This window comes from Brassica oleracea, chromosome C1 (genome assembly GCF_000695525.1).
Source record: "Brassica oleracea var. oleracea cultivar TO1000 chromosome C1, BOL, whole genome shotgun sequence".
NCBI classification, from domain to species: Eukaryota; Viridiplantae; Streptophyta; class Magnoliopsida; order Brassicales; family Brassicaceae; genus Brassica; species Brassica oleracea.
In genome coordinates, this window is record NC_027748.1 from 21,815,129 (window position 1) to 21,829,857 (window position 14,729).

The 14,729-nt window shown below is 28.7% G+C and overlaps 2 protein-coding genes and 1 pseudogene across 2 annotated transcripts; 2 read left to right on the plus strand and 1 right to left on the minus strand.

Moving 5' to 3' along the window:
• Positions 1-6,703: 6,703 nt before the first annotated feature.
• LOC106292676 (E2F transcription factor-like E2FE) lies at positions 6,704-8,904 on the plus strand. The gene is made up of 11 exons (XM_013728319.1): positions 6,704-6,849; positions 6,921-6,988; positions 7,072-7,124; positions 7,193-7,270; positions 7,350-7,403; positions 7,484-7,586; positions 7,767-7,834; positions 7,918-7,990; positions 8,084-8,145; positions 8,233-8,626; positions 8,720-8,904. The coding sequence occupies exons 1-11, from the start codon at positions 6,722-6,724 to the stop codon at positions 8,806-8,808; spliced, it is 1,170 nt and encodes a 389-aa protein (XP_013583773.1). The 5' UTR covers positions 6,704-6,721; the 3' UTR covers positions 8,809-8,904.
• A 163-nt stretch (positions 8,905-9,067) lies between these two features.
• On the plus strand, positions 9,068-10,423 carry LOC106292684 (annotated as a pseudogene).
• A 331-nt stretch (positions 10,424-10,754) lies between these two features.
• On the minus strand, positions 10,755-11,196 carry LOC106299385. The gene has a single exon (XM_013735486.1). It carries the CDS (start codon positions 11,143-11,145, stop codon positions 10,906-10,908), a length of 240 nt encoding a protein of 79 aa, XP_013590940.1. The 5' UTR covers positions 11,146-11,196; the 3' UTR covers positions 10,755-10,905.
• Between the last annotated feature and the right edge of the window lie 3,533 nt (positions 11,197-14,729).

Consider the following 14,729-nt stretch of genomic DNA (forward strand, 5'->3'; position numbering starts at 1 on the left):
AAGCCATTTTTACGAATATAGCCCCACTAAATCGTCTGAGTCGTCTGAGATGTTGGAAGTCGTCTGGACGACTGAAGTGTAAGTCGTCTGGTACCGGTTTATTTTAAAAATAATTTATAAATCTTGTAAAAAAATATTTTGATGCGTGAAAAATAAAAATCAAGTAATTATAAACAGTTTTAAGTGATATAAATTAAGATATGATAAAATTGATTTGTTTTGAAGATAGATGAGTGGAAGTAGTGAATCATGAAATACTTTGGTTTAGGAGTTTGGCAAACATATGTTGTAGTATTGTATGTTTTGTTAGGGTTAGATTTTGGAAAACTAAAATGTTTTTTTCAAAAATTATTTTTCACTTATATGTGTTTATTTATGTGTATAGTAAACACTTTTCAAGTTTGATTTGATTTTATGAAGTCTTTAATTAGATAATTAAGACTTCATAAAATCAAATCAAACTTGAAAAGTGTTTACTATACACATAAATAAACACATATAGGTGAAAACTAATTTTTGAAAAAAACATTTTAGTTTTCCAAAATCTAACCCTAACAATACATACAATACTACAACATATGTTTGCCAAACTCCTAAACCAAAGTATTTCATGATTCACTACTTCCACTCATCTATCTTCAAAACAAATCAATTTTATCATATCTTAATTTATATCACTTAAAACTGTTTATAATTACTTGATTTTTATTTTTCACGCATCAAAATATTTTTTTACAAGATTTATAAATTATTTTTAAAATAAACCGGTACCAGACGACTTACACTTCAGTCGTCCAGACGACTTCCAACATCTCAGACGACTCAGACGATTTACTAGGGCTATATTCGTAAAAATGGCTTCTGTTTTTTTGTTTGGTCACAAGGGGCTGAGTTGTAACTTCACTAGGCTTTTAGGTTAGTTTTGCATTTGATTCAAGTTTGGGTATAAGTTTGAAGTTAAAATCAAGTTGTGGGTTAGTTTTGGCAAAAATCCCTGATTTGTTATTATAAATATTTATAACTAAATATATAATTAGATAATATTAGATATATATAATTATTCATTAAAGGTAACAATGACATTAACCATGTTAATTTTTAACGTGAATTGTTAAAAATATTTCACGTTAAAATTTTGCAAAAAATCATTTCAAATAATAATAATATAAATTATTCAAACTAATGATTTAGTTAAAACTTTAAAGTAATTAAAATATGCCAAATAAACAAAACTATTAATTACAATTATTGAGAGCATGACAAATGAGAGCATAACAAATAAGCAAACTTACCTAAAATCATGGAGAACATGACAACTAGATTAATTCACTTTTCAAATAATCTAATCTATTAAAATAGAGTTTTTTTTATCTACCATAAACAAGTCTAAGTAGGACCATTTATTTAATAGCCTAACAAATATAAAATTGATAGTATCTATATAAATTAATCTATTCTACACTAAATCTTCCATAACAACCAACCTTTTATAATCATCTAACCATCCCACGATTACTTCAAAAAATACAGCAGTGTTCATAATATGTTTAAACTATATTTTTAATAAACACTACATACTTGCCAACCATTTATACATTTTACATTCATATACAAGTTTCTCATCAACAAAACTAATAAGATTACAATTTAATATCTGTAGGCAAGTTCTTCATCAACAATGTTACCCAAAAATCATCATTTTCTTAAGAGTCAAAGGTATAAGACTCTTGACTTGCATAAAACACATGTTTATTCTTACTATTACCTCTTCTTTATCTCAACTGATCACCTTTCCAAAATTATTTGTTCTTGGCTCAGTTGCTGTCTTGACATATTACTTATAATTTCAAATTTATATTAGTTTGTGTCTATATGTTTGAATTTATCAAACCATCTATATTGAACATCTTATAACATTGACTCACCAGACTACAGAGAATCATTATATCACTTTTCTCTCAGTTTCATTTTCTGGCTTTTCACCAGGTGAAAGAGACGGTTTCTTTTGGTCTTTTAACATCGGTTACATGATTGGGGATACTCTCTATCAATCCGGTTCCCGTAATAAACAGTGAACCACGGTTAGATACAAATAAAACTCGGAAAACAGGATTTCTAAATCTCTTCGAACAATATTTTCCAATAATATTCTCTTAAATATATAAAACCCAACTTCCTCTATTGTAGCAAGATAATATCGGATGTAAAAAAAAGGCAAGATAATATCGAATTTTAAATCAATCAAGATAAGAACAAAAATATTATGCTATATCTTCTAAATCTTAACAAAATAATATACATAAAATATTAAGTTAGATACAAAATCACACAAAATATGATACATCTTCTTAAACAAGATTATGGAATATCCTAAAACTTTTGAAATACAACCCACAAACGTCTCAAGCCTACACACTATATATACGAATAGTTATAACACCATCGTATTATTCAAACCTTTAGTCTCCAATGTTTATATTATGCCTCCTAAAGGTACAAACTTAGTTAATGATATCAGACCCTGGAAAACAGAATGGCAATTCATGCCAAAGCAATTCATTCATGGAGGCAACAAACAAAGTTTGGTGATGAATCCTTAGAAATGATACTCTCCGATAAAAGTGTGAATGTCCAAACATAAATTATTATATATTATGTATAATTATAAATCTTATTAAAATTTGTGTTTAAAAAAAACAATAATATCCACACAGGCGTGCGGGTCAAAATCTAGTAGTATAGATAAAAGGAAACCATTCCTTAAAATCTACTTAAAAAAATTGTTTGGACCTATTCATTTGATATTCAACCTTTTAAATACAACTAAATATTATAACTAGCCTATTTATAGCAACAGTTAAATTCTGTTACATTTCAGTAAACTCACATTTATTTCACTCAAATTTATTTACAAAAGATCGTGATTTTATAAACGTTTGACTAGGGCTAGGCAAATAAACCGAACCCGATAATCCGAACTGAACCGATCCGATAAAAATGAATCTGAACCGATCCGATAAAAATGAATCTGAACCGATCCGAACCCGACATAAATACCGAATGGATCTTATTTTATGGTATTTTGAGTTATGAGTACTATATGAACCGAACCTGAAGTTAAATGGATACCCGATAGAACCATAAACATTCAAAATCTCAAAAAAAAAACTTATACCAAACATGATCTCAATTCCTAATATATATCCAAAATACACTCAGATATTATTGAACATCTAAAATAATTATCTATTACATGAAGGTTGATGGTAGGAGGTAACATTTGAAGTTTTTAGATTTTGGTTTTGTTTTCTTAGAATAATGTTTCTAATTTCATGAGAACTTGGTTTTCGTTTTATGCTTTCATTTATTTGGTTTTCACTATCTATCAATAATTATGTTTACAATTAATTTGATTTTGAATGATCACATTTGATGTTTCTTTCTTATTTTTGAATCGATTTTACTTATATTTTGGTTACAAAATAGGTATAAATCATGTATTTTAAAACCAAAGAACCGGTTTTAGTTATGTTTTGGTTACAAAGTAGATATAAATCAGATACTTTTAAACCGAAGAACTGATTGGGACCCAAACCCGAAAGTACATCGGGTTGTACTGGTTCTTTGAAGATTTACTAACTCAACCTGAACCCGATAGAACCCGAACCGGCCCCGAACCGAACTTTCATATAACCCGAATGGGGCTGATTTTGATAACCCCGAAAAACCGAGACCTGATTGGATAAAACCGAAACCCGATTGGGACCCCGAATACACATGCCTACATTTGAAATAAACCATATCAAATGTTTCAAATGTTATTTATATGACTGTATAAAATCTATGCAGGTTTTTTGAATAAGAATTATACATTAACTTCTACATTATGTTATTTATTTAATATTAAAAACTTATTTATAAGAATTAATATTATGTTTTTGGCAACATGATATATTATGCTAACTTATATAATTTTCACTAAATTCACTTTTATAAAACGAATATACTATTATTGATACTATAATATTTATCACTTATCTATATTGATTTTAAACGGATTTATAACTGAATTAAGTTAAGATTTTATGTTTATTTTTATACTATCATATTTGATTTTTTTGATTAACACCCCAATAAAATGAATATCCCTTTAAAAATATTTAAATATGTTAACTAATAATCCAACAAATGCAATAGATGAATAACAGCCGATATTTTAAAAATCTGTATCCTAATTTTTGATAAGTATAGAACCTCACCCAACTATTATAAATAGATATTCATACTTAAATTTTAAATCCCATACATTGAAAATAAGAATAACAAATGATAAAACATAAAAAATCAAGGGAAATTTGCCAAAATGGAACAAAAAAATAGCATGGTTGACCATTTGTTATAATACCATCCTTAAGTTGTTCCTTTAGTATATCTTTTTCATAATCCCAAAACTAACCATTGATTAATAAAATTAAACACATTAAAAATAATGTAAGAGTTTAATATAAAGGAAAAAAAGTTTTAAAAACGTTAAAATTTAAAAGTTTATTTTTTTATTAAAAGTTTAATAAAACTAAAAAGTTTACAAATGTTTTAACCTTTTTATAAAAATAAAACTTTGTAAAACTTTTCTTATAAAGTTTATTTAACATTTTTTATTTAATTTTTTTTATAAGTTTTTATTTTATAAAGTTTACAAATTTTATTTTTATAAAGTTTGCAAAGTTTATTTTTATTAAAGTTTTATTAAAAATGTTTTACAAAGTTTTATTTTTATTAAAAACGTTTTACAAATTTTTTTATTTTTTCACAAATGTTTTAAAAACGTTAAAATTAAATTTTTTTAATTTTTTTATTAAAAATGCAATAAAAAGGAAAAAAAATTAAAAAAAAAGTTTAATAGAAGTTTAATAAAAAGAAAAAGTGCATACACGTTTTAGGGAAGTTAGAATATTACAAATATTTTTTGATATTTTTGATAAGGTAAATCGACCTATACACGTTTTACAGAAGCTAGAATATTACAAATATTTTTAGAATAATATTTTTTGATATTTTTGATAAGGTAAATCGACATATACACGTTTTACAGAAGCTAGAATATTACAAATATTTTTAAAATATTTTTTTAACTGAAACTTCCATAATTTTCGCCAAAATCAAATTTTCTTATCTATAGAAGGTATTTTCTACACTGCGTAGAACCAAGACAAAAATTTCATAAGCTTATTCTACCTCATGTAGCCGTTTGAATATTGTCTAGATTTCGCATTCTTAGAATTTTAGAATACCTCATAAAAATAGAAACTGCATTCATATAAAAAGTAGCTAATTTTATAATTAGTAGAATTCGCATTTCTCATATTTAGCAGTAATTAAAAGTAGATTGTTCGTTTAAAAAAAATAGATGACCTTGTTTAATCTGGAACTCAATTTCTACTAACCCATTATTCGTAGAAGACGAAATCTACTTTTTGTAGAACGTAATTTAAAATTTTAATTTATATTTTTTTTAACCAAAAAATATCATTTTGTGTAAATGAGTGTTTTATCAATTGTTTCTATTTTTTTGTTTTTTATTCATAAAATTATTTATTTCATTAAGTTTTAGAAATGAAAAGGGTAAAATGGACAAAAAATATTTTATACCGAGACAATTATGCTATTTTTTTTGTTCCGTTTTGGTAAATTTTCCAAAATACAATATTTAAAATATGAAAGAAAAAAATAAAGGCATATTTAAATCAATTATGAATAAATCAAAAACAAATCTGCGCTTTTTAAGCGCGGTCAAAATCTAGTATTTAATTAATTGATATCCAAAGTTTTGTCAATATTGCATTATTACAAAAGTATTAAAAACAAATGTACAAATATTAAACATGAAAAGCTTAACTTAGCTAATGAACAACACATACATCAACTATTTTTTTGTCTTTACTTTCGACATTTTAGAGTAATCATAATACTATGATTAACCTAATACCGTGACGTGGAAGCACCGTAGCCTAATGGTTAATGTTTAAAGGCTTCTACACCCAGGTCTGGAGTTCGAATACCAGACTATGCAATTTATTGCAGAATACAGGAAATCCAGGTTTCAAGTCCCGGAAAGAGCGATTTATTACTGCAGACTACGGAAGAAAGACTTACAAGGGATCTTCAACATGGTGCAAGTAAATTCAGTCAGGCGTGGATCTTCATAAGACGGCTCAGGTGATGCAGTTAAGCGTAGATCCTCATAAGGCAGGTAGTATTGCCGGTTGTTAAATTGTTTATGTAATATTTCTCATAATTGTAATGTCATAATAAATCAGCGTTAAAAAAAAAAACCTAAGACCGTGATTTGGCAAAGATTATGCAAGTAGTGAAAACCTTAAATGTTAGAAAAATGTGCATTTAAATCGACTGGATCCCTTCAAACCATATCATGTGTATGATATTAACTTCAAATGTATATTTTGGGATCTTAAATTTAGGTTAAGCTCAACCTAAAATATTGGTTAAAAAATATTTCCAAACCGAGAAACCAATAAAAACCGAGGACAGAACCGTGGGAAGGAGGAGCCTAAAAAAAACGAGAGAGAGGAGAGAATTCAAATTGGCGCTCAAGATTTAAAAGTTTTAACGTATGTTCCCCCCAAATTTTTGGAATCCAATTTTCTTAAATCCCTCCCAGATCAATCAATCAATCAACCCATCGACTCTAGTGAAAAAAAAAATGTCAGATCTGCCGCCGGAAAAAACGAACATGGAGCTATCATCATCGTCTTCCATGCCGGGGCCTTCTTCCTCTCTACACCATTCCTACAGTCGGAAACAGAAATCTCTGGGCCTTCTTTGTACCAAGTCAGTTCCCTTTATAATCACATTTCTCTATAGTTTTGGCTTCTTTGATTACTAATCTTCTTCCTCTACAGTTTCTTAGCTCTGTACAATCGACATGGAATTGAAACGATTGGGCTTGATGACGCCTCCTCAAAATTAGGTTTTTCCCCCTTACCCAGTTTTTTTTTTCTCCATTCTATGTGAGATTAGGATCTGAATTTTGATTTTGGAATTTGGTTGCAGGAGTTGAGAGACGGAGAATCTATGATATCGTTAATGTTCTCGAGAGTGTTGGCGTGAGTTTTGTTCCTTCCTTTCTTCACTGATTTCATTTTCTTTTATTCTCATCTCTTATGAACTTTAGGTTTTAACAAGAAGAGCTAAGAATCAGTATACATGGAAAGGATTTGCCGCAATTCCAGCGGCGTTAAAGGAGCTCCAAGTCAGTTTTGTTTTTCTTCTTCTTAAATTGATTTGATTTTGCGGATTCTCATAGGGTAAGAGTGTTCCTGATGATGCAGGAAGAAGGTGCTAAAGACACTTTTCACCGGTTTTATATCAACGAGAATGTCAAAGTATGTGAATTTGGATTTGCATCTCTGTAAGTTGTTCTCTTCATGAGTTTAATGCTTAATGATGGTCTGCTGAATTTCAGGGATCTGATGATGAGGATGATGAGGAAGAGTCGTCTTCTCAGCCTCTTTCTAGTAGTCAGACTGATACCTCAAAGCCATCTCTTCCCGATTCCTCCAAAATAGGTACTTTTTGTTTGGAGTGTTGTAGATTCAGTGATGTACCTACCATGTTCCAAGTTAGAATAAGAGCCATCTTGTAGCACTTGGACCGACCTTTATGCCAAATAACAGAGATAGTATTCATGAGATATAATGTTGATTTGCTGACATTTTTCCTTTGGTGGTTATATGCATGTGTGACAGATAATCGTCGAGAGAAATCTTTAGGACTTCTTACTCAGAATTTCATCAAGCTCTTTATTTGCTCTCAAGTAAGTGAGAAAGCTAGAGATTTGTTTTTACCTACTAAGAGTTTCCATTGAGTTACTTTATTTATATTCTTCTGAATGTATAGGCTACAATCATCTCCCTCGACGAGGCTGCAAAGTTACTGCTTGGAGATGCCCACAATACATCTATAATGAGAAGTAATTACCTTAGTTCTCTTTTTTTGTGGCTTTTAAACTCTTTTTGTTTATGTTTGCATACTCACTTGAGATAATTGATTACTCTTTCTGTAGCCAAAGTGAGGCGACTTTATGACATTGCAAATGTCTTGTCATCAATGAATCTCATTGAGAAGGTAAACTAAATGCTCCAGTGTTTCATGAACCATATCAATGCTCTGTAGATGTAAATTACCCTTACTTTATGTTTCTCTTGGTGACAGACTCACACCTTAGATTCTAGAAAACCAGCTTTCAAATGGTTAGGATACAATGGTGAGCCTACTTTCACTCTGAGCAGCGATTTGATGATGCAAGCCGAATCAAAGAAACGAGTTTTCGGAACTGATCTTTCAAACGTCAGCGTCAAGAGAAGCAAAACCCATGAGAGTGCTACAGAGAGGAGTCTGAAGATGAAACACCATGCTATAGCGGAGAGTTCTTATAACAGAATCTTTGACGCTCACGAATCAAGACATGGATCAAGAGGTTATGAGTTTGGTCCTTTTGCACCAGCCACTGGTACATATCCAACTGCTCCTCTGGAGGACAGCTCAAAGAGAGCTTTTGATGTGGAGAATCTGGTTTCCGATTACCGTCCCTCGTACCAAAACCAAGGTAGCATATTATTATTATTACTCGCATCAATTTGATATTTTGAAAAAATATTAAAACATATGAAATTAACTTTTTTGATGGACAAAATTTCAGTTTTGAAAGACCTCTTTGGACATTACATGGACGCGTGGAAGTCATGGTACAGCGAAGTCACCCAGAAGAATCCATCACAACACCATTAGATTTACAGCTACTCTTCTTCATCTTCTTTTACCTGTGAACCATTTTATTTTGGTCTATAACTTAAATGTTTGTCTACAAAATTCCCCTATTTTAATTTAATTTAGAAGAAATTACGTGTCCCATTTTCATTGGGACACTTGTTATTTTCTCTTTCTATTCCAATATAAGTGCTTACATCCTTTATACTCCGCTTCGAATTCAAAAACCCTAAATCCAAAGGTTCCAAGGTACGAGATCTCATATTTCTTTGCTTGCTGTTTACTCTATGAGGTGGCTGGTGTGTTTTAGGATTGCTATGCAACGGTGTTGGTCTTTGATGATTTTAGTTGGTTACATGTACAAAGATGTCGTCCCGGGAAGAGAATATCTACATGACATGGTTGAATTCTTGGACAAAGTTGCAAAGACCGTTGACACTGCCGAGCTTACTCCAGAAGAGAGGAACCTTTTGTCTATTGCCTACAAGAATTTGATTGCTGGTAGGAGGGTCTTCGTTGAAGCGCACCCGCTCTATTGAGAAGAAGGAAACAAAAAAGGGAAACACTAACAACGTCTCCCTTATCAAGGACCACAGAGTCAAGATTGAGAGTGAGATCACTGAGATTTGTGATCGGATTTTCAACCTTATCGACTCTCACCTCCTTCCTAGTGCATCCACGGCTGACTCCAAAGTATTCTACCTCAAAATGAAGGGAGGCTATCACCGTTACCTCTCTGATTCCAAGACTGGAGCTGAAAAGATAAAAGCTGTTAAGCGCACTCTTGAGGTGTACAAGTCAGCCCAGGTTATCTTTCTTGCTCTTTAGCTTGTAGAATGATAAGAGAACGTCTTGTCTGACTAATGCTTCTTTTCTTATGTAGGCTATTGCTCTTAATGATCTGCCTTCCACTAACGTACCGAGACTGGGGCTTGCTCTTAACTTCTCTCTTTTTTACTATGAGACTCTCATATCAACCAAGGCTGCGCTTAAGACTGCAAAGGCGGTATGTTTATGTGGCTAACTTCTTATGAGACTCTCATATAAGGTTCTCCCAACTGTCCTGTTTGATAAAACTTAGAGCTTCTTTTTTTTTTTGTTTTGACAATCGTTACTGTGCAATTGTATTCATATTATGGCATAAATGTGTTTATGTGGCTAACTTGCTACACTTTCCTGTGCGTGTGCAATATTCATATGATCTAGTAATGGTTTATAGATTGCTTATCATCGTGTTTGGAAGATAGATATTGTAGTTGATTGTGATGATGATGTGCATAATTTGGAAAGTAGAGCCTACAATTGTTCCCTTACACTAATATAGATGATGTTCATCGTGTTTTGATTTTTTTTTTTTTTAGATATGATGATGATGGTAGGCTTTCGAAGCGGCCATAACTGAAATGCACGGAGTGAGAGAGGAATCATATGAGGAAACTGCATTGATCATGAATCTTATCCTTGACCGTATCACCCTCTGGACTGATGAACTCAAATGGTCCTGAAACTCTCTTTTGTTTTTCTCTTTTTTTTTTTGTTGTTGATTTTGTTGCCGCTGTATGATTGCAAAAGTTTGTATTAAGATCCCCACGTAATTTTTTTTTTTGTCGATGGTTAATTATGCTATTACAAACTATGAGAAATATTACAAGACGATTTTACAGCCGATAATTCTATCTGCCTCACGTCTGACTGTATCATCCTCAGCCGTCCTATGAGATCTATGTCTAACGGTACTTCTCGCGCCATGCCGAAGATCTCCTATATATTTTTTCTCTATAAATCTACATAATTCGCTTTTGATGGGATTCGAAACCTAGACCTCCTGGTGTAAAAACATTAATGAACCCTTAGTCAAACCACTGAATTAATCCCCACATATTATAATCTAAATTGGTTAGGGTAATTGTGAAATGCAAGAGGAGGAAACTGAGGTAGTGGAGATTAATAATTCATAATCAGCCCAACAACTACACCAATGGAGTATATGATTTTGTGTAAATAAATAAGGTTTTCAAATATACTTCAATCTTCACAAAATCAAACAATTCACACCATTAATCATAAAAAGATCACACGAATCCAAAGTAATAATAATGTAACAAAAGGAGATGAATATCAGTTCTTCTTGGTGGTGGTTTTGTTATACTTGTCTTTGACCCAATTGAGACCCAACGAGGTTCCTATCTTGACTTTCTTCAACCCGGAACTCGCCACCGCTTTCGTCTTCCCCAATCCAGCCTCCACCTTCTCTTTGTATTTTCCCGACGCGCCACCGCTGCTTTTACCGTCATCTGTCGTTTTTCCAGAAGCTTGATTGCTGTTGTCCCATTGATCCGCCCAAGAATTTTTCTCCATATTTTCCTGAGACTAGAGAGATAGAGATTTGATTTTATTTGATTAGGTGAGAAAATGTATTTATTTAAATTAATTAAATTGTGATTACATTTTTAATTTTTATATATATAGTTGGTGGGGTAGCGATAAGATTATTTCTCTTTCTTATTTGGTCAAATATGAAGATTACTTCTTCTATTATAGTTGACAAAAATATTTTGATTGACGTTTCACCAATCGGAGCTGTGAATTAAATTATGGTTAACTGAATATCTCTTATTAGCGTGTAATAATACAATTTCTTAATTCTTGCGACGAAATAGTCCAATAAATGGTACTTCCTCCACTGTATGAACAATGTCATTTTTCATATTTTTTTATACAAATTAAAAAAAATTGTAAAATATATTTATATTCTTATTAATATATTTCTTCAGCCGGTAGCCTTTCATGCGAATGTAATTATTTATACAATTAACGCATTTTACAATCAATATTTAACTTAAATAGATATAATTAAATTCTAAAATAACACTAGAAACACGTCAAATGATATTTTTTTTATGAAACAAAGAAATATTACTTAATGGAATTTTAATTACTTGAACATAAACTAAATTTTGATTTTAATTATTAAACTAGACTATTTATTTATATTTTTCATATAAGGAAAAAACTAAAATATTTATTTAATCAAATGCAAAATATCTTAAACGAGAATGAAATCAGAACTAGTCTTTTATAACCAAATAAAACATCAAGCTACTTTTACTATTTATTTTTGTGTAGTCTAAAACTAAGGAAGAAATCTACAAAGTAAAAAATAATTTAATTAAAAACAGTATACGAAATCTAAACATAAACATTTATGAAATTTTAACCTACGTTTGATAAAAATCAAAGTTTTGGTCAAATTCCAAATTGATCCCTTAGAGATTTTTAATGAAGTCTGCTAATTATAGACTTCCAATGAAATTTATTCTTAGAAGTTAAAAATTTGAATAAATGAGAAATTAATTTACTTAAAGTATACTTACCCAGAAGTATTCCATTTTTTTTTCAAAAAAAAATAAGACTTCTCTTAAAATATGCAGTGTAAAAATATCAAACAGGTCAATTGCAAAATTAACATTAACATGTTTGTTAAATAACTGCATTTAAGATTTACCTAGCATGTAATCTTGTAGAGATGTTTGTTGTCGTAATACAAATCTGAAAAAAAAAAACAAATCAATAGTTAAGTTGTAACAATACGACAGAAGCTCCGATGTTTTTAAATTAAGGATAACCAAAATTAAGAATCACCAATGAATGTGGTTTGCAAAATGAAAGTTTCAAAAAAATTAAACGAAGAGAGCGAGAAAAATGGAAGAAAATAATATTTTATTGGCAGGTAATGAAAATATAAGTGATACAAAATCATTTTCGATCTTTTAAACTTCAATTTTTTTTTTCTTTATTTTAATTGAAAAATTGATGATAACAATATTATGTAAGTGTTCCAAAAACAATTATCGTCAATAAGAATATTTGATTTCTAATTCAATTTCTTTTAAAAAAATTACGACATTTATAAATAATTGAAATTAAAAAATATTTGAAAAAGGAAAAAAACGATGGAGAAAAATTAATTAGTTTTGTGATTAACTTTAAATGTTTTTTTTAAACTCTATCATTATTATTGTTTATATCGAGTCTATTTTTTCACTACAAAAAGTGTGAATTGTATCACTTAGACTGTAAATGATATAATTTTACATTACTTATTTATAAATGAAACAAATATATATATGATTCAAAATCAGTTATGATAATTGATTTAATTATGAATTAATTTAACATCAGTTCAATTAAAATGACATAATTTATATTAATTTGTATCACTTTTACAAAACTAATGTTGTTTTTAAAATTTATATCAATTAAATAATTGTGGAGAATATGAAGAAACGTGGAACAAAAGTTGATGACACCTTTCAACGAGACATTAGGATATCAAATTTGATAAAAGTTTATTTTCAGTGAGATACCACAAGTGACATCGTCCCACCAAATTTGGTGTTTTGTGAAAAGTGTTATAATAAATTTGGTGTGGTACTATTCATCAAAACAAATGTTTAAATAATATATTTATTACATTTTATTTATAATTAAAAGATTAGTATTATTGATAATTTTCATTTATAAATAAAAAATAAATATATCATAATATCAGTTTTTAAATTTTCACATTACTAAATATTAAAATATTATTTTATTTATATGTTTAATTAATAATATAACTAAACGTGTATTAGAAATTACATCAAATTGTAACAGAAAAATATGTACTTTGTTTTAAATATATAATTTTTAACTAATATTTTACATAAAATAAATAAATTAATATATAAATTAACTAAACAAGAAATACTTTTTAGATAAACACTTAAAACATAAATTACCAAATGTTAACAAATAAACATAAATCTAAATGTCATAAGTATAATTAGTCAATTACAACTAGTTAATATATTAAATTATTAAAACTACAATATTAATAATATATTAATATATAATATATTTTTTGTGTAAAATTTGATATCATAGTTAAAAAGTTGAGTTTTGTTTGGGCTGCTGATATACATTATTTTTCAGGTTTGATTGAAGTTTGAACAAGATTATAGTCTGCGTAAAATGTTTCAATGTTTCTAATACGTGTGTAAGACTCATGTGCTTTCAGTTTTTTAAATCGATATCTTATTCTTGATATTTATGCAAAAGATTCACTTTTAAATTTTAGATTTTTGCTTATTAACAATTTTAATTCATTATTTTAAGGTACTAGTATTATATTTTATTGATAAAATTATTAGCTTGTTTGTTAGTTTATAATAGAAATAAAAAAAACTATTTTTTCACATAAATATTTTGTATATTCAATGAAATAACCCAGAAAATGGTAACTATAAAAATGTCTACTAGTTAATCGGTTTAGAAAAGTTAACTTTTTAAAATAATTAGAATTTATGTAAAACTAAACTATAATTTTGTAAGTCCATATATGTAGGATATTTATGTAATATCAATTTACGAAAGAATTATATATTATTTAAAATATATCAGATAAAACTTATTCTAGTATAATTTATTTTATTTTACGTTTCATAATATCATCTAAAATTTTGAAACTTTTGACCCATGTATATAGCAAACTTATTTTTGTCTATACAATAAACAAAATTTTGACTTGTATACAGTAGAAATTCTATAAATTAATAAACACTATTAATTAATAAATTTCTCTGTTTCCAAATTGGGCCAGTTCATGACATAAATCGATAAAATAATAAAATAATAACTTTGTAAATAATCTTATGTAAATATATGGTGCCACTAGAATTATAAATTAATATTTTTATATATAAATATTTTATATAAGTACAAACTAACCATTATATTGTTTGTTTAATATTCACAGTAGAATTATCTTTATATTTTTTTCACTTAATATATTTTGATGGGATTTAGGTAAATTATATCAAAAACCACATTTAAATTCTATGAAACATATTTTATACACATCAAATAATATGATTTTGTTTATGTTGCTGACAAAAAGAAAC